The sequence below is a fragment of the Mytilus trossulus genome, chromosome 13 (assembly GCF_036588685.1).
Source record: "Mytilus trossulus isolate FHL-02 chromosome 13, PNRI_Mtr1.1.1.hap1, whole genome shotgun sequence".
Classification (NCBI taxonomy): domain Eukaryota; kingdom Metazoa; phylum Mollusca; class Bivalvia; order Mytilida; family Mytilidae; genus Mytilus; species Mytilus trossulus.
Window position 1 is genome coordinate 29777811 of NC_086385.1, and position 27044 is coordinate 29804854.

Below are 27044 nucleotides of genomic sequence, written 5' to 3' on the forward strand. Positions count from 1 at the left end.
TGTATTTTTGTCTAAGGATGAAAAAAATTGATGCAGTCATGCCTCATTTTGTGCAATTATCATTATAGTGGAGGAAATTTTAGCTTTTAAAATAAAACGACTAGATAACAGCACTGAGGATGCTTTGATTATGTCATTCTATTGTTTAAAATTGGTAAAATATCCTTCTTTTTTTTTTAAATACTGGTCACAAAAAAGGTATACTTTAATTATAACTCTACCATCCTTATATATATTTGTTGTACTTTTAATCAATTTTCTTTCAAAACTGATACGTAACATCATATTTCTAATATTGGATTTCCATTAGGCTGCATTAATGATGTATGGTCATTTATCATTGGTCAGCACATCAGGTGATCTTCTACCATTACGTTCACGCAGGTGATTTTTTTTCAAAGCTATTAACTCCGTGTGCTATTACATATTAGCGCCTTCTTGATTACAATTATTATCTATCGGTTGAAAAAGAAGTCAGCATATATAAGGTCTGTTCTCCATGTGCAAGACCTTTATTCAGGTGAAAGAGTTTGTGTCGGGACTGTGTCCTATAGTTTGTAAAATAGAAGGACATTTTTACATTTGAGGTCAATTATAGAAGTTTGTTTCATTGAATAAGCTTCTTTATTTTCAAGGTAGGTCACTTTAAGTATATAAATAATTTTTTTATTTCAGAGACTTGTAATGGATTTGATGTGCCTAGATTTTCCAAATTATTTGGAGGGATATTTTTCGTGGTTTTTTTTTGCATTTATGACCAAATAAATTTGTAAATTAGGCTAACAAATATATAAAATAATTTTTAAATTAATACAAGATTAATTAATTGAAACAAGTTGTTAATATTCTGAACTTTTTTTATTTGAATTGATGACCTCTTGCATTAACTTAACAGAAATTTGAATCAAGAAGTTTACAGTATCTGTGATTTGCTTATGTTATTTAAAGCTTTCAATATCAGGTCTAGCTATGATTGGTTAGTGTTAAATGCCACTTTTAGCAGTATTTGTTCTATATTGTGCCTTTTAAATTTTATGGTGAAGGATGTTGAAGTGACCCAAGAGAACCCCTGACCTTGGGTAGGAAAACTGAAATCATGGCCTATGAAACTTTATACATTTATACACATTTTTTGTCTATTTATTTTCAGAGAAATGAAGGGTGTAATAGAACCAGAAACTGCTAAGTACTACAATTCATTTGCAGAGACATCTGGGTAAGATTTTACAACCAGTTCACATTGTATCTTAAAATTAGATACAGCCAGTTCAGATAGGGGTATATTAAAAAAAAAATACAGCCAGGCAGTATAAAGTTTGAAAAGAAAAAAAAATTAGTCTGTATTTTTTTTTTAATATTAAATTCTGTACGAATATAATGTTTAGCAGAAAATAAGACTTGTAAAAATAACTTTGTATTGCATTCAATGCTGGACGTCAGCATCGATTTTTTGGTTAAAAGAGTTCAAGTTGTACAATTATCAACTACTGTTTTATTCCATCTATTTACGAGTTTTGAACAGCAGTATACTACTGTTGCCTTTATTTACAATTTTTCAAAAAAATATTATTAAAGAAGTATGAATTTTCAGTTAGAATCAGGAAATGATATTTTTGCATGTTTTAATAGCTGACACCATGGGTTATCCCTCCCTCCCTACCTTCCTTTGCTTATGATGCTTTTATGGATTTATGATGTAAAATTGAACATGTACTGAATTACTTATATAAGTTAAGCTCTGGCAAATATTTTTTTTTCAAAAGTGGGTGTGGTAAAAGAATATTTTAGATCTTGCGAAACATCTAATTTCAGTCATGTAGTTAAAGTTAATTTGTATGCTAAATGATAATTTTGGAATATATCCTAAAGTCTTAAACATGAAAATTGGGAAAAAGAATTAAAATGAAACTCAAACTTTCAGCTCATTTTTAGTAAAAACTTTAAAAGGGGAAATATACCTCTATGACAATGGCTTTTATAATAAGTTGTGTTTTTTTTTCTTTGCTTCTGAAATCATAACATATTTTGGGGTTTTCAATTGTTTTTGTTAAGGTTAGGAAAATCTCACCATTTCCAAAATTGTTTATATTGAATGCATCTTATATGTAAATCTAGAAAATAGAACTCAATTTCAGATGCATTTTTAATTGATAAAGCCAGGTAGTTATTGCTATGTAAAGGAAAATAAGTTTGCTATTTTAGAAAAAAAATGATAATTTTATTTTTATAGTGAAAGTACTACTGATACAAATTTTAACATAGAACCAGATTTAAATTCCAATAAAGAGGAATTACTGAACGAAAATGATGTTAATGACTTAACTAAAAGACTTGAAGACGAATGTGCTCAAAGTATTGTTCATTTATGGAGCAAACGGCAACAAGTACCAGTCGATGATGCCAGTATACCAGAGTCATTAAGTGATTCACGACATCGTCAACAGCCACAGATATATTTCCCCCCTCCTCCTTCTCTACCTCCTCCCGATATGCCGTCCACAAGTAAAGTGCCACCTACGCCACCACCGCCTCCACCAGCACCAGTATCAACAAAGGCCAAAGCACCACTTCCGCCAGCTATAAAAAAGACTAAAGCGCCTCCTATACCACCTTTAATGTTGAATGGAAACAGTTCACCAACATCGCCATTATTACCTTCAGATGAGAATTGTAATGTTTTACAGAGCAAATTGAAACCAGTTGTACAGAATGGATTTAAAAATGGTTCAGCCCCAAAAGTTCAATTCCAAGAGTAAGTCTGAATCTGAAGTGTATATGATTGTGGATGATCATTACTGCATATGATGAAGTATTGTGTAAACCAACTTAGTTTTAAGGATACTCTTTTATGTTTTAAAAGCCTTTTTCTTGTCAACTTATATATGAGAAAAAAAAATTCTCTATTTTCTTCCCTTTTTATGTAATCAGTTTAGAGAAACACCTAAGTTTGATAAATATTGGCTATGATTTATTTAATTTATTTTTTTTCTGTTAAAACTCTTAAATGTTTGACAAAAAATGTTGGTTTTCATTAAAAGAGAGAGGGTGGTAAGATTAGGAAAAACTCTGTGGCCTTGCTGTATGCACATTTATTGATTAAGATAGAAGGAAAATGGAGGGATCTAAAAGAGAATAAAATTATATAGTTCAAGATAAAAAAAAAATTGAAATAGTCTCCTTAACATTTTTTCATGTTTTAATGATAAATAGTTTTCTACAACCATAAGAACAAGATCAGGTATCTAATTTTGAGTCTTTCCTATTCATCTTGGTTATGCTAGAACAGATTCATATATTCACCAGTTGCAAGTGCAACACAGGGGAAAATGCAAACAAAATAATTAGAATACACACATTTTCCAATATTGTTAGTACGTTTGAAGATCTATAACAGGTAAAATTGTCAAATTTATTACATTTATTTACATATTATTTATCTCTTATTATTTTTGCATGCTTGCTTTTTTTTTAAATTTCATATGGTAGTTGTTGGTTTTGGTTAAATACCCAAATGATAATGAGATATAGTCACATTTGAATAAGATGGAAAGAAATTTTATGGCTGACTCAAACAAATTTTTATCATTTTGAATATACAGTCTCACATTTTTGTCAATAATTTTACAGCAGACCAAAAACAAAAAAAACAAGATTGTCAGAAATTTAATTTTACCAAGCTGATGACATCCTTTGGTTTGTTTTCATTGGCTGATGACATCCTTTAGTTTATTTTCATTGGCTGATGACATCCTTTGGTTTGTTTTCATTGGCTGATGACATCCTTTATTTTGTTTTCATTGGCTGATGACATCCTTTGGTTTATTTTCATTGGATGATGACATACTATAATAGTTTGCTTTCATTGGCTGATAATATTCTTTGGTTTGTTTTCATTGGCTGAATTTTAGTGTGAATTTGTCTTTTAGGTGGTTAAATTCCTTCGAACAAGAGTTTGTGGTATGCATGAACATAACATTTTTTTTTTCAACATTAATATAATTTCAGAGCTGAGATATGTTTGTAACATCATTGTAAGATGTAATTATAAGTGACCTTAGTTCTTTCACTGCTGTCTAAGGTTTAATGATCAATCTATTATGATTAAGGTAAAGTTTCATGCTGAGATGTTTACGTAGGTACTCTGAGCCAGTAAACAGTCAACTGTATTTTTTTATCAAAAAAAATTGTCAACTGACTATCAACTCTTATTTATAGTGCAATAATAGTTGTTTGGCATTTCTATTTGACCACTCATGTATAAATTGTGTTTTCAGGAGTACTTTTATCTAGAAATGTTATTCAAGTTCCAAGCAATATTTTGGTTGCAATAATTATTATCACTTGTCCTTTTTCAGGAAACAGATTGCTCAGAATGGACATGCAAATATTGTTGATGAAATAAACAACAATGAAGAATTTGTAAAGAAAAGATTACGGAAAACGAATGTTGATTGGACAACTGGAACATTACGGAAAAAAGCAACACATGAAACGCAACAATTTGACTTTAGATCAATGTTAAAAAAGACAGGAAGATTAGAGAAGGAGCTAGACACAAAATAATCTGTTCTTACACCATGAATAAAAGTACCATTGAAAGTTTATTATTTGATTAAAGGTCAAAGTGTTGCATTCTTTTCAAGGCTACTGGTTCTTATTGTTTGTTATGACTTTTTATTCTCTATAACTGATTAAAATATATTTAGAATTTAAACTCAATGGAATATATGTCAGACAGTTATTTTTTAACAATAGAAACTTTGCCCTGCTAGCACAGGGAACAAGTTTGGGGAAAACAGCAACCACACTTGATAATCTGATTATGATCTTTCAATGGTATTTATAAACTGATTGTAAATTACTTTTAAATTTTTCATATCAAAGAGTTGAAATGAATTTTTGACAATTTGAATGAAAACTTTTATTGACTGTGATAGTTAAAATAGTGGACTTTGTTGTATTAAGTTCATTTTATAAATGCATGAATATTGACAATTAACTTTAAATGACAGAAACAGCATTTGAACAATTTAGTTGTTAAAGATGAGCATAATTTTTAAAATGTCTTTCCAACAAATGATACAATATTGTAACTTTCTTTTCTCTGTAAATGTAAATAAAATTGTCAGAGTTGTACATAAATTATCTATTACCATGCTGTATGATCAGAAAATGGTATGAGTTATCTCCCTTTTCCTTGCTTCACATGATGCCAAGGTTTGGTTTTCAATAGCTATGTTTGAGGGGGGTGACACAGGGTTGCTTATTTCAGAAATCTATTTTTTTTCATTTTTTTTCTTCCATCTGCTTTTTTTTCCATTCATTTTTCCACATCATTTTTATCCCTTATCTCTCATCCCCACTTTTTTATTACTCCTTAAATCCCACATTCCAAAAACATGTCATTCCCACTATATTTTCTTCTGTAAATGTACCGTTTATTGCTTAAGTGTTCAACTCTTTTCATGGATTGTTTTTTTAGTTTAATCATATATTATGGGCTAGATTATATATGGTGCTTTTCAAACTTTGCAAATGTTTAACCTCTATTTGTGTGATTTTCTTTTAGATTAATTTAGCAAAAATAATAAATCAATAAAGCCATGTTCTCCATACATTGTATGATACACCTGTTGAGATCAAAATATGAAATTGGAATATTTGCCACTCCATTTAGGTAGTCTTTTTTGCTGCTTTTTGTAGTTTTATCCTTAAATTTGATAATAGTTTTAGCCGCTCCATCATTTAAAATAAAAGAATAATTTGTCATTAAATCTGTGTATTAGTGGTGTTCAATTGTATAAATCATATTTCTTTTTATATTATAAATTGCTATATTTACCGTACATTTAAATTTTTTTATTATATTTTGAGAAATATTTGTACATATTTTGAGGGAATTTCAGAGAATAGTACATGTATAAATAAGTTAATGTATATTATTGGTTGAGTTAGAAATCCATATGCAATGTTTAAAATGCAATCTTTTGTGGAATCTTTATAGATGCAGATTAAAGGTTTTGTATTAAGGGGTTTATGATAATTTGAGACAGCAATGTTTTGTCTTTTTAAATATACATAGGTAAAGGTTGGTATTTTATGCATTTACAACTTTTAGAGAATTATAAATTTCAGCCTTCTTCTTCTTTTCTTCATTGTTGACCATGATATCTAAAGTTGTCTCCCATTGTTGATCATGACAGTCTAGAGTTGTCTCCCATAACTGATCATGACTGGAATTGTCTCCCATAGTTGACCATGACAGCATAGAGTTATCCCCTATGGGTATTATTGTATACCCAATGCATAATATGAACAAAACATGTCACATACATGGTTTACATCAGCATATTATCAAGTATATTATTATTTATTACTTGAATAAATTATTTTTTATGATTTTTATATGTTTATGCATTGTTACATATTTTAATTGGATTTTTTTTCTTTAAATATGAAAGGATGCATATTTGCTTATGTTATGAATATAAAAACTTTTTTCCTTCTAAAATTTTCATTTATGAATATTGTCTCTGGAATTATGAATACCTTGATTCAGCAAAATGAGAAAAAAACAACTATTTTTTTGTTTTTTCATATGTTCTTTCAAAAAACTTGTCAATTAAAGACTCTATATTCCCTTTGCTCTCTGCACAAGTAAATTTTTCCATGGAAATCCCTTATTTGATTGCGGTATATCTTTTTTCTTCCACTCATTGTAATTGGTGCCTAAAATATTATTCATGCAACCTGTCTGATTGATTGCTATAACCATTCTTTTATTCTACGCATTACATATGAACCAAATTCTATATCAGTAGTCTCATTTAGAAAGTAAATTGACCTATAATTACTTTTACAAATTGTGACTTTGATGGAGAGTAGTCTCATTAGCCTTTATACCACATCTTCTTATATCTATAAATCTGTTCCCGAATAAATGAACCTTGATTTCTACAAATTTACATTTTTTTTCAAAATGTTAAAACATTTAAAATGTGACCAAGACATATAGCATTCCATGAACTCTAAGTTCAAATTTTTTGTGAAAGATAAAACAAAGCTTGCTCCCTTATCACTAAACTGTCCCACTTTAAGGAGGTAGAACTAGGTTAAGGGAAATAACTCTTAAAATCATCAGTACGTTTGTGTCAACCATTTTCAAAAGTATATTCTAAGCTTCTAGTTTACATAGATTATTTCCTGTTTCAGGTAAATGCTTAAAAAACATTGATGATACTTGACTTTTACAAACGCATAACTGATTTAAAGAGTTATCTCCCTTAAGCCACAAAACTTCTACATTTTTCAATCCTGTACTGTTAATAACAAAGTCCTAATGACTCTACCACTAACTAAAAGAATGTATGTACAATTATTAGAACAATCATGACATTTCCAATTTTTGGGGTAGAGATATCATTGCAGTGATATGATCAAAACCCTTATGTGGTGGGTTTGATCAATTTTCCAGATTTTTATCACCTCTTTTTATATACATAGAAAATAGTGTATTGAACACAACTTTCTATACGTCCTACTTATAAACTTTTCAAGAAGTTTATAAATGAAATATATACTCAGATACTGAAATTACAAAATGATTTGTATACATATATTGCTGTAATCATACTTGTTAAGAATATTACCAGGCTGCAGTTATCCTGGTATCTATGATGAGTTTATTTACATGTATGTTGCATGAATCTGTTATCTGTTCTTTAAAAACATACTTTGGAGTTATCTTCCATTTAATAACTATAGTTTAACCAATTGCGATTATATCTCTATTTCATAGTATTGTCTGCCAATGCCTAATACAATTTCATGTTTAATATCCAATATAAAGTAGAATGATGGCAATCTTTACCCTTTAGTGCTCATAAGAGCTTTGATTGTAATACATTTGCTTGTTTTTATCAACAAATAGCTGTTAAATCTATCTTTCAGTCATCTTCCATTCAGAACAAATCTGGCTGCAGTTTAATGAGAGTATACTGTACATGCTTATACAGACTTTGAGTATATTTCTAACACATAAAACCAGGTTTTTATTACTATATTGAACATGAATTTTACAAAATATAAATTTTTTTTGGATAAAAAAAAAATGGTGAAAACTAATACGAATATCAAATCAATCATAATTTGCTAAAATATTAACAGTGAATTTGAATGAAGTTATTTTGTTATTTTTTATGCTATTAATATTTATTTTTTATTGTTCTATCCAGAATCTATATATTTATTGTTGAGTTGTGACTTGTTGAGTTGTGACATATTAATTAATGACCAATGTGATATGAAGATATATCTATAAGAAATAAAGAACTGATTAAATTTATATTATTCTTGTAATTATGGATTGACGATGGAATTGTTAAACGAATTTGACTGGGTATACATCCTTCGCACGGTCAGTAGCATATATATGGATTGAATCTGTTTGGTTCTATTTATTTGCTTGGTTTTATATTGCAGAACCTGAGAGCTGATTCATGGAAAAACACAACTAAGTTAACTCTTATCGGGGCCTTTTATAGCTGACTATATGCAGTATGGGCTTTGCTCATTGTTGAAGGCTGTATGATGACCTATAATTGTTAATGTTTGTGTCATTTTGGTCTTTTGTGGATAGTTGTCTCATTAGCAATCATACCACATCTTCTTTTTTATATTAACAAAACTTTGAATATAAGGAAAACCAACTCAATTTTAAACTTTCAGTATTTAAAAAATGCTTTTAGAATATCATAAAATTCAATTGTTTGGAGAACATGTAGAAAGTGCTAATTGCTAAATATCTGTGAACATAAGTTGGTTTACTGGGGGTCTGGATAGGGTTTACAGAAAACTGAAAAAAGGGATCAATACAAAAGATCAATCAGCAAAAAAAAAAAAGAAAAAGAGAACAATTCAAAGGGTTCTAAAAAATGAAGAACAACAGACAAAATGTATATACATGATCTGCGTCGGATAGAAATCGACCTTATGCAATTTAACAACAATACATCTTGTAACCCATTTCGGCTTTAAAAAAAAATCAACAGAAAGTCTAGGACTATTTGCAAGTTGCATTATTGATTGAATGCTACAAGACGGACTTAACTTCATCTTTTATTTCATTGTTTTTCGTATATAAATGTTCAAAAAATCAATCAGAGTCTTATACATGTACATATTTACATACACTGACTTGCATAAGGTCGATTTCTATCCAACGCAGCTCACATGTAGACAAAAATGACTTGAAAGATTAAAGAAAACAGAATAACAGGACCACCGGCAAGGCCCTCTTAATCAATCAAAACTGATAAATCAATAAACAGACTGACAAAACCAATGCAAAAATAACCAGAAAAAGTAAATTTTAAAGTAAAATAAGTCTTCAAAACATTGCATAAAATCTAATAAAAAAGGAGAAACAAAAGGCTCATCATTAATTTATCACTATACCATCAGTTGTTTTCCTGGGACAGCTGTATTGAAAATTATAATCTGCTTAAGATATGATATAAATAAAAGGATATGTTGGGTATATCCTTTTGCATACCAAGCTCAAAATTGACGAGACATCTTTAGTCCAAGTTAATTTCAGTCTTCAACAAAAATCAAGTATCTATAGCTCATAGGAACTTGATGGCAGGGTGATTCAAGTAGTTTATCGTTATCAGTGACCTGACAGAACTGAGGTAATGAGTTCAAGTATCTATAGCTCATAGGAACTCGATGGCAGGGTGATTCAAGTAGTTTATCGTTATCAGTGACCTGACAGAACTGAGGTAATGAGTTCAAGTATCTATAGCTTATAGGAACTCGATGGCAGGGTGATCCAAGTAGTTTATCGTTATCAGTGACCTGACAGTACTGAGGTAATGAGTTCAAGTATCTATAGCTTATAGGAACTCGATGGCAGGGTGATCCAAGTAGTTTATCGTTATCAGTGACCTGACAGTACTGAGGTAATGAGTTCAAGTATCTATAGCTCATAGGAAGTCGATGGCAGGGTGGTCCAAGTAGTTTATCGTTATCAGTGACCTGACAGAACTGAGGTAATGAGTTCAAGTATCTATAGCTCATAGGAACTCGATGGCAGGGTGATTCAAGTAGTTTATCGTTATCAGTGACCTGACAGAACTGAGGTAATGAGTTCAAGTATCTATAGCTTATAGGAACTCGATGGCAGGGTGATCCAAGTAGTTTATCGTTATCAGTGACCTGACAGTACTGAGGTAATGAGTTCAAGTATCTATAGCTTATAGGAACTCGATGGCAGGGTGATCCAAGCAGTTTATCGTTATCAGTGACCTGACAGTACTGAGGTAATGAGTTCAAGTATCTATAGCTTATAGGAACTCGATGGCAGGGTGATCCAAGTAGTTTATCGTTATCAGTGACCTGACAGAACTGAGGTAATGAGTTCAAGTATCTATAGCTTATAGGAACTCGATGGCAGGGTGATCCAAGCAGTTTATCGTTATCAGTGACCTGACAGTACTGAGGTAATGAGTTCAAGTATCTATAGCTCATAGGAACTCGATGGCAGGGTGATCCAAGTAGTTTATCGTTATCAGTGACCTGACAGTAATGAGGTAATGAGTTAAAGCCCTGAAAATGTCAAGTTAATGCTGAATGCAACGAAATAGCACAAAGTGTTAAATGTGCCTTTCAACACCAATCAATCAATTGAAGTGCATTCGGCTCAGAGTGTAATTGACTATGATTTTCATTTTTATAAAAAAAATTGCGGTCGTATATTAGTAACACGTAGTCAGTGTCTTCTGAAGTCCGATGGTTTCCGGATAATAACTTTAGTATAAGTAAATAAAAATCATTAAAATTTTAATACAATGTTTATAACGAATCCGGGTCCGTTCGCGCCCATTCACGTTCGCACCCACTCATGTTCGCCCCTTTCATTTTCGCACCCCACATGTTCGCACCCCAAGTCCGTTCGCACCCTACATGTTCGCGCCCAATTTTAATTGGTTTTGTGTTTAATAACTTTGTAATCAAGTTTTGGCAAGTAGGGTGTATTCTTAAAAGTATAATTGATTTCATTGTCTCAAAACAAATCGAGACAGCATTTTTTATGTGTTGAATAAATCTTAATCATGTTTTTGAGAGTGTATTGTTAAAGAAAATAAATTATTCCTTTCTAATTAAAGTGGGATTCTGTCAACGTTTTATTTTGTGTTGAAAAACACTCAATCATGTTTTGTTTAGTGTATACCTATAACTTTGTTTCAAAATGAAGTGAGATTCTGACTACGTTTTTTTGTGTGCGTTGAATGAATTTTATCATGTTTTGGTATATATTATAACTACACTTGTATTGCCAGAGACATATATACACACATATATACATATATACATATATGTGTATATATGTCTCTGGTATTGCTATATTTTATTATTTAATTGTTTCAGATCAAAGGGACCAATTAAGCTGTTAAAAACAATTATCTTTTGTGTTTTTCATTTAAAATATTTAATATTTTACTCATACCAAGCTATAAATACATTCAGTATTTACATCAAAGCAATTAAAACAAAAATCATGATTTTTCAATTATTCAACTGGAATTTGAATTAAAATTGGGCGCGAACGTGTAGAGTGCGAACGGACCTTGGGTGCGAACGTGCGAGGTGCGAACGTGTAGGGTGCGAAAGTATATTGGGCGCGAACGGACCTGATACCGTTTAGAACCACAAAAGGAAGCTTGGGATTGATTTTGAGGGTTATGGTCCCTAAGCGTTTAGGAACTAGGGGCCCAAAACAAGCATTTAGCTAGTGTCAGAACAATATAAGTATTTCAATTGTTTTGAATTTATACCCCAATGTTTAATACTAGAAGTAGAAGGTTGTGATATATTTAACGGGTTATGAGGCAAACAGTCGAGGAATAAAGGCCAAAAACAAGCATTTTTGTAGTTACAAGACAATAAATTGGAGTTATCTTTCTTTGATCAGAATGGTTGTGGAATCACCTAAAACCAATACTTCATGAAATCTTCTTTGAAAATTGGAGTAATCTTTTTTTGCCCGGAATAGTAGTTGAATCAACTTACTAAGTAATTCAATGCTATATACAATATACAATATAATTCACTTTACTACCAACTGATAAATTAAAGCAAATTCGTCAACATTCAGTGATTACAAGCACTTTGATTACCATTATAGGATTATGCTCCTTTACAAGTGGACAAATTGAAGATTTTTTTGGTTTCTGTTCTCTTAACTTAAATTTATCTTAATAACTTGATATTTTCACCACGAATTTCACACTGGGTATAGAAAAAGCTGTGCACCCAGGGCACCTTTATTTTGAATCAGATTTTTGTGACAAAAATGTCGGTAATTGATTGGGAATGTACTGTGGGCGGCCGGTGTTATATAGTCATTCTTCCCCCATGCCAGTTTTTCCCCCGGGGGAAAGACTGGCATGAGCCAATTTTTCCCCCGGGGAAATTTTGGATCGTTGTGATTCTTCCCCTGCGGAAAGTTGACAATACGTATACATATAGTAACTTTTCCCCCATGCCAATCTTTCCCCCATCATAGATTTCACTATGTTTATATAGAGTCTGGAAATTAAACCGAACAGTGTTAGAATTAGATTTATTTATAAATATACAAATTTGTTGTTCATTTACATTTACACAAATCTTTCTACAGCCAATGAATCAACTATCCACAAAAGACCAAAATGACACAAACATTAACAAGTATAGGTCACCGTACGGCCTGTCTATGAGTCAACAAGTCTGTCTCTCTATTCAAAAGTCTTTCTATGTGACCTCTAGTCTTTTTACATTTTTAAATGACTGTTAATATGTCCACATGCAAGGAAAAAACTACTGACTGGCCAGAAGTGGTTAAAGTACTTGTAATTGTATTTATTTGGTCAATGATACCAAGGGTCCACGAAAGAGAATGGATGTGATCAAAATGTGCATCGTGTGAATAAATATATATATGTATATAGATATACGAAAATGTGATATGAGTGACAATGTGACAACTCTCCATCCAACTAACAATTTATAAAAGTAAACCACAATAGGCCTTCAATACGGAGCCCTGGCTCACACCGAACAAAATGCTATAAAGGGCCCCAAAATTACTAGTGTAAAACCATTCAAACGGGAAAAACAACTGTCTATTAAAGTTATATAAAAAACGAGAAACGAGAAACACGTATTTTAAAATTACATAAACAAACGAACAGTGTTAGAATTAGATTTATTTATAAATATACAAATTTGTTGTTCATTTACATTTACACAAATCTTTCTACAGCCAATGAATCAACTATCCACAAAAGACCAAAATGACACAAACATTAACAAGTATAGGTCACCGTACGGCCTGTCTTCAAAAGTCTTTCTATGTGACCTCTAGTCTTTTTACATTTTTAAATGACTGTTAATATGTCCACATGCAAGGAAAAAACTACTGACTGGCCAGAAGTGGTTAAAGTACTAGTAATTGTATTTATTTGGTCAATGATACCAAGGGTCCACGAAAGAGAATGGATGTGATCAAAATGTGCATCGTGTGAATAAATATATATATGTATATAGATATACGAAAATGTGATATGAGTGACAATGTGACAACTCTCCATCCAACTAACAATTTATAAAAGTAAACCACAATAGGCCTTCAATACGGAGCCCTGGCTCACACCGAACAAAAAGCTATAAAGGGCCCCAAAATTACTAGTGTAAAACCATTCAAACGGGAAAAACAACTGTCTATTAAAGTTATATAAAAAACGAGAAACGAGAAACACGTATTTTAAAATTACATAAACAAACGACAACTACTGTTCATAAGATTCGTGACTTAGGACAGGTGCATACATTTGCAGAGGGCAGTTAAAAGTTTTAATGGTGCCAAACCTTCTCCCTTTTTCTGAAACAATGTTATACATCACAACATAGAAAAACACATATAAATACATATCAAATGTATATTCACACGATGAAGCTTTGGTAACTATAAACTGAGAAAAAAGTAACTATCATTTGAAAAATCGTGACGTCGCCGACGTTATATTACAAGGCGGAAAATTTAGCTTATCATGCTACTCACGGGGGGGAAATTGGCATGATCCTAGTTTTCCCCTTACAACGCTGAAGGGGAAAAGTTGGATCATGCCAATTTTTCCGGGGGGAAATATTGGATCGATCCAGTATTTCCCCCCGGAAATTTTGGCATGGGGGAAGAATGGCTATAGGACACCGGCAATCAAATGTTGTCCGTGCATTAACTCACGAACCTTTCAACCAAAGCTTTTGAAATTTTAATATGTTGTTACTGACAACTAAATGAAGGTCAAGTTCAATAATGGCTTTTACCGTTCAGGAGTTATGGTTCTTGAAAGATTGAAAAATGGAGTTTTCAGTCGTGTCCGTGCATTAACTCATGAACTGTTCAACTAAAGCTTTTAAAATTTTAATATGTTGTTACTGACAACTAAATGAAGGTCAAGTTACATTTTGTAAATAATGACGATTTTGACTTTTACCGTTCAGGAGTTATGGTTCTTGAAAGATTGAAAAATTGAGTTTCCAGTCGTGTCCGTGCATTTACGCATGAACTGTTCTACCAATGCTTCCCAAATTTTAATATGTTGTTACTGATGACAAAATGAAGGTCAAGTTTAATAATGAAGATTTTGACTTTTACCGTTCAGGAGTTATGGTTCTTGAAAGATTGAAAAAATGGAGTTTCCAGTCGTGCCCATGCATTTACGCATGAACTGTTCTACCAATGCTTCCCAAATTTTAATATGTTGTTACTGATGACAAAATGAAGGTCAAGTTCAATAATGACGATTTTGACTTTTACCGTTCAGGAGTTATGGTTCTTTAAAGAATGAAAAATGGTGTTTCCAGTTGTGTTCGTGCATTTTCTCATGAACCATTCAATGAAAGCTTTTGAAATTTGTATATGTTGTTACTGATGACAAAAAAGAGGTGAAGTTTAATAATGCCGATTTTGTCTTTTACCGTTCATGAGTTATGGTTCTTGAAAGATAGTAAATCGGCGCTTCCATTCACGTTGTTGCATTTACTCATGAACCATTCAATCAAGTTAAGCTTTTCAAATTTTAATATGCTGTTACTGATGACAAAATGGAGGTAAAATTTGATATTGACGATTTTCACTTTCACCATTCATCAGTAATGGTTCTTGTGATATTGCCAGGACACAAACAAATGTTAATGAATCCGGTTTGCTGTCGTTGTGACAGCCTCTTGTTTTCTAATCAAGTAGCTGAAGACGCCTAGTTTATGCGTACTCCATATCCAGCTTAGAGGTTAAATTGGATGTCACACGAACACGTATTCAATGAGGTTGCATTATTCACTTGCATGAAAATATTTCATCACCGATTTTTCTTGACTAATTTCGACAATTTGAACCAAACTGGCTGCTAAAAGCGAATTGTTATTTTACTATTTCACTTCGGTTAATGATTGAAAAAAATAAAATGAATAAGCCTTTGTCTATTAATAATCAAACTGTAAAATATAGAAGTACAAGGGGAAAAGCTGTGGATTGTTTTTTAATTTCAATATATTTAGCATTGAAACAAGAGAAGGGAGCATTTTCCTAAACATTTCATAATCATTGTTAAATATAAAGTACATTATTCATCTAAATCTATTTCTTATCTAAAGCTAAACTATTCAGATTGTTTTTTAGTTAGTTTTTGGAAAGTTTGCTATAGCTTGCTATTGCTGCTTTCCATAGCCATCGACCTCAAACTTATGGTGACAGATTATCGCCATTTATTCTGACCCGAGATAATTTAGTACTAGTATTAGTGTTTGAATTCTGAGTCTTGGAAGGTTCTTTTAAAATTTCGAGTAACTACTCATTTGACACAGCTTTAATAAAAAAGAATTGAATATTCACCGACGATTCAGATGAATTTAACTTCATTTTGAAATGCCATACGATGAAGAGAAAATCACAAGAAGTCTACGCCAGATTGCGTCAGTTTCATTCATGAAAATTTCATGAAAATTTCATGAATGAACATTTTCCGCTCTACTTTTACCTGTTTACTATGTACGTACGTAAACGTGGTAAAAGCCAGAGAGTATCGAAAAAAATCGGGAATGACTGATTAAAATGCGAGAGCAAGTTGTCATTTTGACTGCCAAGCCGTCGGATAATTGACAAGTGATGATGTTTTGTTAATCAAAACACAGGTGATAGCATATAAAATACTTGATGATAATTGTATGTCTAATGTCTCATTAATGGACGAGTACAGGTAAATACGGTACCACCGGCTTTCATAAAAAAATAATCAGTTAAATGCATTGTTTTTGTCGAAACATCGATCGAAATGTTTTGATGCCAAAAATCATTTGAAAACTTTTAATTCCGTTATTTAAACACATTCCAATGTGGATAGAAGGGCCTTCACTCGTTCAGCATGCTAAAGAGGATCAAACTGACAGCAGAAAAACATCGACCCAACGTCAATTCTTCTTCAGTCTTCTTCCAATAATTTACATCATACCACCTCTGGTGTATTATCGCAAATTCGTATCATATAGCATCCGTATTAAAAGCAACCGAGTGTCAGCATTTACTTCTTAGAATAACATAGCTCAGGGTATGAAGACAAGTGCTGTAGAAATGATTAAGGTTCATGAAATTATGATGATGTGTACCCTTTGACTTAAATGGCTGCATTTTCACCTCAAAATTTATATAGATTACAGACAAACATGTGCATAGCATGCCCTATTTAAATAGAAATTCAATTGCTTTGTCATCCAAACACAGAGGCAATGATTACCATAATAATAATAATATATCAAACGAATGGCTTACAACAAAAATTCTATGAATCTAGCGTATATAAACTTTTTATTCCTTTGGTCATACTGCTGTTGTTATACTCCCACCGTATTGAGTGTTATCCTTCTTCTTCTGTAAGTATGTATATTCTTCCCTTACTTATGTACCTCTGTCACGGATATCCCAAAATTCGTTTCTGTTTTCTTACTTTAGTTTGCCTGAACCAAATTGTATGAAACTGATACCATCGGCAATGCTTATAACCACAATTCAAAAGTCAAGTTTGAATTGAAGTTGCGTATTTTTTACCATTCTATAGCGTTTAATGCTACGTTACAAAAAGAAAAGTTGCTGGAAATTTTAGTTTCTGTTCTCTAAGTATAGTTGTCTTAAACAAATGTTATGAAACTTATACACAATTCTCATTACCACAAACACTGATCAAGTTTGAATTTTGGTGGATTTATTTTTACTGCTATAGGGTTGTGCCTTGTTAAATGGAACCAGATGCTCCGCAGGGCACATCTTTATACGACCGCAGAAGTCAAACCCTGCAGTTGAACAGTTGAGACAAGTATGGACACACCATTCAAACTTGATACAGCTCTGAATTTGGATCGCGATCAAATTGTTGACATAACAAATAGGTTTCTGACAGAAAACAAATGTCAAGATCTTACAATTCTATTGCACAATACTGTATAATTAGGATGAATACACAATGTTTATTAACCCATAATTCAGATCAAGTAAAAATTTTGGTAGTGTCACATTTACAGTTCTTGAGTTTATAACGTTAATGCTAGCGAGGGCATCATTTGAGTCCCATGGACATGTTCCCTATTTTTGATAAAAGCCTATAATATTAATTCACTTTTTTTACAGTTGTATTGATTTAAGTTACTGTAACTATTTATAAGTAAGGATGCAGTATTTTTTGCAAAGTACCAATGCTATCCAAAAGAGTTCAAAGAATGAAAATGTATTAATCAAATCAAATAAATCAAATAATTTTATTGCCATATAAATCAAAAACATGATCTGTGACAAATATAACATATATACAAAAATACAAAAATACACAATACAATATTAGAATACAAAATGTATCAGATCAAATTACTTTTTTGGGTCTCCCATCCTCAGTTCTAATGACTGTTTTATAAAGGAAACTGTATTTTTAATTTGACTGTGAGATGTGGGGTTTAGTATTATTTTAAGTTTAAGCATGTCATCATTACATTATCTTTCCACTCTGAATTGGTTTTTATTAAGTTAAAATAATTGTCTCTATAAAATTTATATTTAGGGCATTTGAGAAAGAAGTGTTTTTCATCCTCTATCTCATTACTGGCGTACTAAATTATAATCCTGGTACCTTTGATAACTATCATTACAAAATTTGCAATATCTCTGATCTCTAGGGATCTTAAGATGTCTACCCTTTTCTATTAAAAGAGTCTGCAAACTTGCCGCAAGCTTGCAGCAATGTTTGCCGGAAGTTTGCAGCTAGCGGCAAACATCTGCAAACATCTGCAAACACTATTTTCTGTGTTCCTGCAAACTTTTTGTTTGCCGCAAGCTTGCAGCAAGTCTGCTGCAAGTTTGCGGCAAACAATTCAGTTTCATAAGGGGTTAGAGGCATTGTTGGTTTAACAAAGAGGAAGGCTTCATTGATAAGATGGAATCTTACAAGGCATGTGCTTAGTCAGATAACATCGGCAATGAGAGCACGTGCGTGTCTTGTCCAGGTTGATGACCAATGTCACTATGAAGCAAAACCAGCTGCAATAAAAAGGGATAAAACATTTGTGGACGATCTAACTGTTTATAACTGAAAATATGACAAATCCATTTGACGTTGAAAATCTCTCCCGTCAGCATATGAACATTTCAACTGGTCTCCATGCAAGTCACGACATTGAAGATTCACTGTTAAAATCAGTTGAAACTTGAAAAACAAAAACTATCAACAGACAAAGATCAGGACTGAAGACATTTGAGGATATGAACCCCAAAGTACAACTAAAATGCAAATCTGGGCAAGTTGTAAAAGGTCATTTGATTCCCGAGCTTGTGTTAGCCCGTGCACTATCTCTAACTAAATGTAGAGATGACGTATCTGTGGAAACTGTTTCGTCCTATCTAATTTGTCCCATTCCCACTGCATATATTATGACGATGGAATTATGAGGAAGACAAATAAGTCTGATCTTCCCATGAATTTGAAAATTAAGGTAGGATCAGTCCCTAACATTCCTCCAATCGATCACAGTGCTACCGTACCAATAAGAAATGGCATGATTTCAGTCATTTGATGTTAAAAGGATGTCCACAATTGGAGACTTGGCCAAATCTTACATTATGCAGGCACTCATTTTTAGCCATGGCGTTGTCAGTTTATTTTTGATTTATGAGTTTGACTGTCCCTTTTGGTATCTTTCGTCCATCTTTTACAATCATGCTTCCGATTCACAGACAAGGTTGTTGATGTCTTCAATCGCTATGACACTAGTACTGAACATTCCATAAAATCAGCAGAGCGACATAGACGATCGGCAACAACTACGAAAAAGTTTCATATCGCTGAAGGCCGAACTGTTCCAGACTGGAAAAAAATGTCTATCAAGCAACAAAAACAAGCAAGCTCTGATAACTTTCCTTTGAGATTATCTGAGCAGCAATTTGTCTGATGTGTTCCAGGATGAAAACAAATGTTTAGTTCTTGACGGCGCATTTTCCAATCCAGAATAGAGCGACAACACTCAATGAGAGCATGTAATCGATCTTCAGATCTGTCCTGTTCGTATGAAGACACAGACACCAGAATCTTGCTTCATGTTATACTCTCATAAAATCTTTTAGCAGTTGAATATAAGGCGACCAATCATAGTCAAGTGTTCCGATACAGATGTTCTTGTGCTCTGTGTTCATTATTTCAAGGGTCTTGTGTCGACTGAACAAATGTGGTTTTTGACGGGGTCAACTAATTGTCTTATAGGGACTGTAGAAGGTACATACCAATCCATGAGTTAAGTAAATCTTTTTCACCTTTACTAGCTAACATTCTCCCTGTAGTTCATGCTTGAACTGGTTGTGATACCACTTCTGCTTTTTCCACATCGTTGTCAGCTGTCATAGAGCTTATTTCAAGCTTGTATGACTTAAAAGAAAAATTCGCTTCATCACATGTTGACTTAAACAAGTTACGTGTTAAACTTGTAACATGCAAAGACTCAAGTGAACCTGCATTCAAAGAACATATTTTGCGGTCATTTCAACAAACGACAATTTGGATGTCCTCACATCTCGATCATCCAAATCCTTTGTCTCCTTATGAATACGGATAGAAAAGAGTTTACATGGCCCAGATCCATTCTACTTTTTAGGCATGATGAAGTCCGATTTCCTGCAAGATCAAGTATGTTCTTGCAAGAGGGAATAAATACGTAGCAAGAAATGATTTGCCGAGAGCAGCAAATGTCTTGCACGGAGCTTTGTCCATGTCAGGGCAGTGATACTTGCCAAAATATTTATTCTAAAGAGAACACCAACCTCTAAAAAAGATCAAATGAATGACGATGATGAAGATGAAAACAATACCATTGACTAATAGCGAAAGAGCATTTGAGCAATGGGGCAATATAAAGTTTAAGTTGCCTCACTGTTATTCAATGTAAATATGTATACTATTATTAATTTTGTGTTTTGTAATAACTCTACCAAATGGTTGTTTACTTAAGTTCCGTATGCGATGATAGTGGTAGTTTAGAAAAAAAAACAAAAAGAAACAACACCTTGCAAGTGATCTAAACAAAACAAAAAACAACACCTTGCTAGTGATCTTCGGCGTTGACGTGGTTGGCAAGCTTAAGACAATTAAATCATATTGTATTTATAACTGTCGAACTAACAGGAGACCAAAATAACATTTATTTTTAACTGTGCTGTAAACATGGTAAATATGCGCTTTAGAGCAGTTTTAAGATATGTTTTAATATAGTTTTATCAATATTTTGTCGGTATAAAAAACAAGCTAGGCGAGACATTACAACTTAAAAAACTAGTTATATATGTTACTAATATAAAACCAAGAGAATTTGTGTGTTTTTAGATGCAAAATTAAATATTACCGAGAGTTTTACGTCAATATCCGTAAAAATTATGATTTTCACAAAAATACGAGATTTTTTCATTTTAAACACTTTTTAAAAAAAATATTTCAGAATCAAAAAGATAGACTGTAGTTTGTCAAATGATATATTTCATATTATATTGCAGATGCATTTGTTCTTAAACTGCATTTTTTTAACAATATCGTCAAATTATGACATATATTTTTCCCCCCTTTTTTTGCCGTTTTTTTAAAAATGTGACCATTTCCCAGTTTGACGACCAGGCAATTCTGAATGTACGATAAAAGACCTTTCAAATGATATATCATATAGCCGTGTGTTGGGTAGGTGCATTAAAAACCTCCGAATCCTTGTTTTGGCGCTCGCCTATTATGTTTTAGGTAAAATTCTTGTTTCAAGTTAATCTTAATATTTTTGTATAGGAAAATTTTATTATTTTCATTTAAGTCCGCTATCTTTTTTCCCAGTAGATTATTGAAAAAGACATTGCAATTAATAACTATATGCCACAATAAAGGTTGTCAAAAATGAGAAATGTTTGTACCATATACATGTAGAAAGCTTTAAAAGGCCCCGCCGGATATGAAATATGTGGAACAATTCAAACAAACAAAAAACTTGCGTGTTAATTTACTAAAAACAAATATGAAGGACCTGAACCAATAGAAAAATACTAATTCACAGGCCCTTGAAGTAGACATGGTACTTAAAGAAATTAACAGAGCTTTCTGAATGTATTTTTCATTATTTAAGATCTACAGCTTAAGGTTGTAATCATGAGAAAATATCAAAACTTTTTATGATAAACATAAAAAAAGTGATTTTTTTATCCTTACTGTTGAGCCAATGGTTTAGTTTAAAACATCAAAGCTGTGATGAAATACATATTTGAAATAATACACGTCTATAACCTTTTTGGAATAATACACAGCTACAGTTGTAACTTTCCAGAGGTGCTATCCAGCACTTTGATTTGTTTTTGTCTGACATTTTGTCCGTTTTACGTTCTGTGGTAAAATAATGGTGCCAATTTGTCTGGACCAGATTAGCATTTCAACTATCAATGTCTCCGCTAAAGAGCCTGAGTCGCTCACCTAAGTATATGTGAGTAATTAAGAAAAGAAGCAGATGGATTCATGAAAAAATTGTGTTTTGGTGATGGTGATGTGTTTTTACATCTTACTTTACTGAACATTCTTGCAATTTACAGTTATCTCTATTCATAATGAACTTGGCCCAGTAGTTTCAGTGGAAAATGTTTACAAAAATTTACAAATTTTATGAAAATTGTTAAAAATTGACTATAAAGGACAATAACTCCTTAGGAGGTCAATTGACCATTTCTGTCATTTTGACTTATTTGTAAATCTTACTTTGCTGAACAATATTGCTGTTTACAGTTTATGTCTATCTATAATAATATTCAAGATAATAACCAAAAACATCAAAATTTCCTTAAAATTACCAACTCAGGGGCAGCAACCCAACAACGGGTTGTCCGATTCATCTGAAAATTACAGGGCAGATAGATCTTGACCTGATAAACAATTAAACCCGGTCAGGATTGCTCTAAATACTTTGGTTTTTGAGTTATAAGCCAAAAACAGCATTTTATCCCTATGTTCTATTTTTAGCCGTAGCGGCCATCTTGGTTGGATGGCGGGGTCATCGGACACATTTTTTAAACTAGATAACCCAAAAATGATTGTTGCCAAGTGTGGATTAATTAAGCCCAGTAATTTAAAAGGAAAAGATTTTTGTAAAAGATTACTAAGATTTACGTAAAATGGTTAAAAATGGACTATAAAGGGCAATAACTCCTAATAGGGTCAATTGACCATTTCGGTCATGTTGACTTATTTGTAAATCTTACTTTACTGAACATTATTGCTGTTTACAGTTTATCTCTATCTATAATAATATTCAAGTTAACAACCAAAAACAGTAAAATTTCCTTAAAATTACCAATTTAGGGACAGCAACCAAACAACGGGTTGTCCGATTCATCTGAAAATTGCAGGGCAGATAGATCTTGACCTGATAATCAATTTTACCACATGTCGATTTTCTCTAAATGCTTTGGTTTTTGAGTTATAAGCCAAAAACTGCATTTTACCCCTATGTTCTATTTTTAGCCATAGCGGCCATCTTGGTTGGTTGGCGGGGTCATCGGACACATTTTTTAAAAAGATACCCCAATGATGATTGTGGCCAAGTAGTTCCAGAGGAGAAGATTTTTGTAAAAGCTAACGATGGACGACGACGGACGATGGACGCCAAGTGATGAGAAAAGCTCACTTGGCCCTTTGGGCCAGGTGAGCTAAACAAAAAGGGGGTCCCAACCCAGGATAAAAAGGGGATCCAACCGTGGCCACATGTCTCCATTCAAATGCATTGATCGTAAAAAAAAAAGATGTTACAAACCAAAAAGTGCAAAACAGCTGGTTAAGGAATCAGAGCTTTGCATGAGGAAAATACATGTCTTAATTTAAAATGATTCACAAAATTTATGTAGGCCTATAGCCTTTTTTTTTAATAGAGCTCCTAGTTTTTTTCGAGCCTGCAACTTTTGTTGCAGAAAGCTCGACATAGGGATAGTGGTTCGGCGGCGGCGGCTACGGCGGTGGCGGCGGTGTTAGCTAACTTCTTAAAAGCTTTATATTTTAAAAGGCAGAAGACCTGGATGCTTCATACTTTGTATATAGATGCCTCATGTGACGAACTTTCCGTCAGTCACATGTCCAATGTCCTTGACCTCATTTTCATGGTTCAGTGACTACTTGGAAAAAAGTTAAGATTTTTTGTAATGTTAAATTCTCTCTTATTATAAGTAATTGGATAACTGTATTTGGTATGTGCGTACCTTGCATGGTCCTCATGCCCGTCAGACAGTTTTCACTTGACCTTGACCTCATTTCATGGATCAGTGAACAAGGTTAAGTTTTGGTGGTCAAGTCCATATCTCAGATACTATAAGCAATAGGTCTAGTATATTCGGTGTATGGAAGGACTGTTAGGTGCACATGTCCAACTGGCAGGTGTCATCTGACCTTGATCTCATTTTTATGGTTCAGTGGTTATAGTTAAGTTTTTGTGTTTTGGTCTGTTTTTCTTATACTATATGCAATAGGTCTACTATATTTGGTGTGTGGAATGATTGTAAGGTGTACATGTCTAGCTGACAGGTGTCATCTGACCTTGACCTCATTTTCATGGTTCAGTGGTCAATTTAAGTTTTTGAGTTTTGGTCTATTTTTCTAATACTTTATGCATTAGGTCAACTATATTTGGTGTATGGAAATATTTTATGATCTATATGTCTGTTACGCACGTTTTATTTGACCTTGACCATACTTTTACGGTCCATTGCTTAGTGTTGAGTGTTTGTGTTTTGGGCTGTTTTTTCTTAATTTATATCAATAAGTCAACTGTATTTGTTGTATTGAAGAATTGTTAGCTGTTCATGTCTGCCTGGTATGGTTCGTCTGACCTTGACCTCGTTTTCATGGTTCATTGATCAATGTTTCGTTTTCTTGGTTAATGTTGAGTGTGTGTGACAGTTGTAATAAAGCTTTATATTTAGGTCTCTCAACATATTACCAATGATTAGTAAAGATGGCGAGACATTTCAGCGTGTGCACTCTTGTTAAGTTTTAGGTGTTTGCTGACAATGCAGGGGCGGATTCAGCAATTTGAAAAAAAGGGGATCCCAACCCAGGATAAAAAGGGGATCCAACCGTGGCCACATGTCTCCATTCAAATGCATTGATCGTGTATATAGCAAAAATCCGAAATACGGAACGTGCAGATAAGGTAATAGGTAACAGGTGAATATGCTATTGGTATCGGTATCGGATTCGACCCGGGAATTGTTAATTATTGGAAATATTAATTGTCCTTAATTATGTGGAAGACAAAAGGGTCTGGAGTGTTGTAATTTTTAATCAACACCATTGTCCTATATTGGCTAAAATTGAATTCTTTGATTTGTCGTTTTTACCTGATGCCGGCTGACAAATTGGACCTCGTTATTTTAGTATTATAGATAAGGGCACAAGCTATAAAATGAAAATAAAAACAAAGATTTTTCACCTTGCCTTTGAAGGATTTATTGAAACAAAAACTTGAAATATTTCCTTTCTAACTGTGCAATTCATTTTTCCTGATAGGACCAACGTTAGCTGTGGCTTCGTCCTAAGGTACGTAATACATAATGTATTAATATATCTTTATTTACCAAAGTCATAACAACTATAGGCATACACCATATAAACTACACAAGTATACATAGATAGCAGAAGGTAATGTGTTAAACATATTACATCATGTTAGATCTTAATTTTTGTGCACGAAATATAAATTTACCCAAATTACATAATTCTTTAAGATTATTAGAACTCATTAATTGTATATATTTATACATAGAAGGTTTTCTCCAATAATATGGTTTTATAAAATAAGATCTGAGACCTTGATAAGTAGAGCAGTTTAAAATAAAATGCATCTCATCTTCAATGTCGTTTTTACAAAAACTACATATTCTATTACTTCTTGGAATTGCAGAATAGCGACCACATTCTATAGCTAAATCATGACTACTAAGTCTTATTTTGGTAATACATGTCTTATAAATAACTGGTATTGGTTTACATAAATAATTTTGTAAACAAAAATTTTGAACCATATATCTATAACTTGTACATTTAACTAAATTATTCATTTGGCTGTCAATTCTTACTTCAGACAATCAAACAGGCCGCTTGTTTAATTATCAAGTAAAAACTACTGGAGAGCTTACTATCTAAGCATAAACCTTGATTATACCAAATATCACCTAAACCTATGGTGAGCAACTCATTTTTAATAAAATACAACCAATTTGTCTTATTATTTGGACAATTTTGTAAATCGTCATAAACATTTTCAAAATACAGTTTGTAGTACATAACAGCTTAAACCAGTATTTAAACATTCGACATTTTCTGGTGTGCAATAATGGTAATCTACCTAGCTCATAGTACACCATGACATTACTAGTAGAGCTTTTTACTTTCATAATATTTTTACAATAGCCCAGATGTATCCTTTCTATAGCTGGTGCCTTGTGACCATTTGGAGGTATAATCATACAAAGTATCAAGCAATGTAGAACATCAAATGAGATTAACGAGGCGCGCGTCCCTTAATGCTACAATAACATCCAATCAACACCTTCAACTTTGTACACGCGTCAGACTATTCAATCATTGTAAATAGTGAACACCTTTTGAAAACTCAAGATTGACATTAATTTACTTTAATCTTTAATCAATATATATAATCATGATAAATATCATTAAATGAGGCAATACACTAAATATAATGATGAAACTGAAATATAACATTTTAATTATGTTTTCCTCTTGTTTGATTTCAGTTCTTCAAATTGAATTTCATAATTTGTGTCTGTATTTTCGGGACAATGATGCACAGATAATTCATTTTGCAAGCTGAATATATATTGAAATATAACATTTTAATTATGTTTTCCTCTTGTTTGATTTCAGTTCTTCAAATTGAATTTCATAATTTGTGTCTGTATTTTCGGGAAAAATGATGCACAGATAATTCATTTTGCAAGCTGAATATATATGACATATATAATATTGTACAAAGAGAGTTTAAAACAAAAATTAAGATAAATATATTATTGTTCTTAAACACAGGGAAAAGTAATCTCATAATACAACAGGGTAAACGTAATACTGGCTGTTATACATAATAAATGATAAATAGCATGTATGATGTAAAACTAAATGTTTCAATTTTTTTTCTATCAATATCATATAAACTTTCTTATAGCCAAAATTGTTTTCTTTTGCATATTCTTTTAATATTTATTTGGAATAAGTAATTTTAATTAAAAAATATATGTTTTCTTGTCGCTAAATAGTTTCTTGTCGCTAAAATAAATCTTTTTGTCGCTTCTTGATTGTCGCTAAAATTCTTCTTGTCGCTAATTAGTGAGACCGTTATTTTCCCGCTCCTACTGGTCCTGCTAGCGCTATTGTTACGAACAGTAGTGAATTCGT

General features: G+C 32.4%; 1 protein-coding gene across 1 annotated transcript in view; it reads left to right on the forward strand.

The window, feature by feature from the left end:
* Positions 1-8344, forward strand: part of LOC134694946 (myosin-IIIb-like) — a 113511-nt gene extending 105167 nt beyond the window's left edge. The window contains exons 35-37 of the mRNA XM_063556062.1: positions 1151-1216; positions 2231-2752; positions 4356-8344. Of these exons, the coding sequence (XP_063412132.1) occupies positions 1151-1216; positions 2231-2752; positions 4356-4563 (796 nt within the window). The 3' untranslated portion in view covers positions 4564-8344. The remainder of the gene's footprint in view (positions 1-1150; positions 1217-2230; positions 2753-4355) is intronic.
* The last annotated feature ends 18700 nt before the right edge of the window (positions 8345-27044 follow it).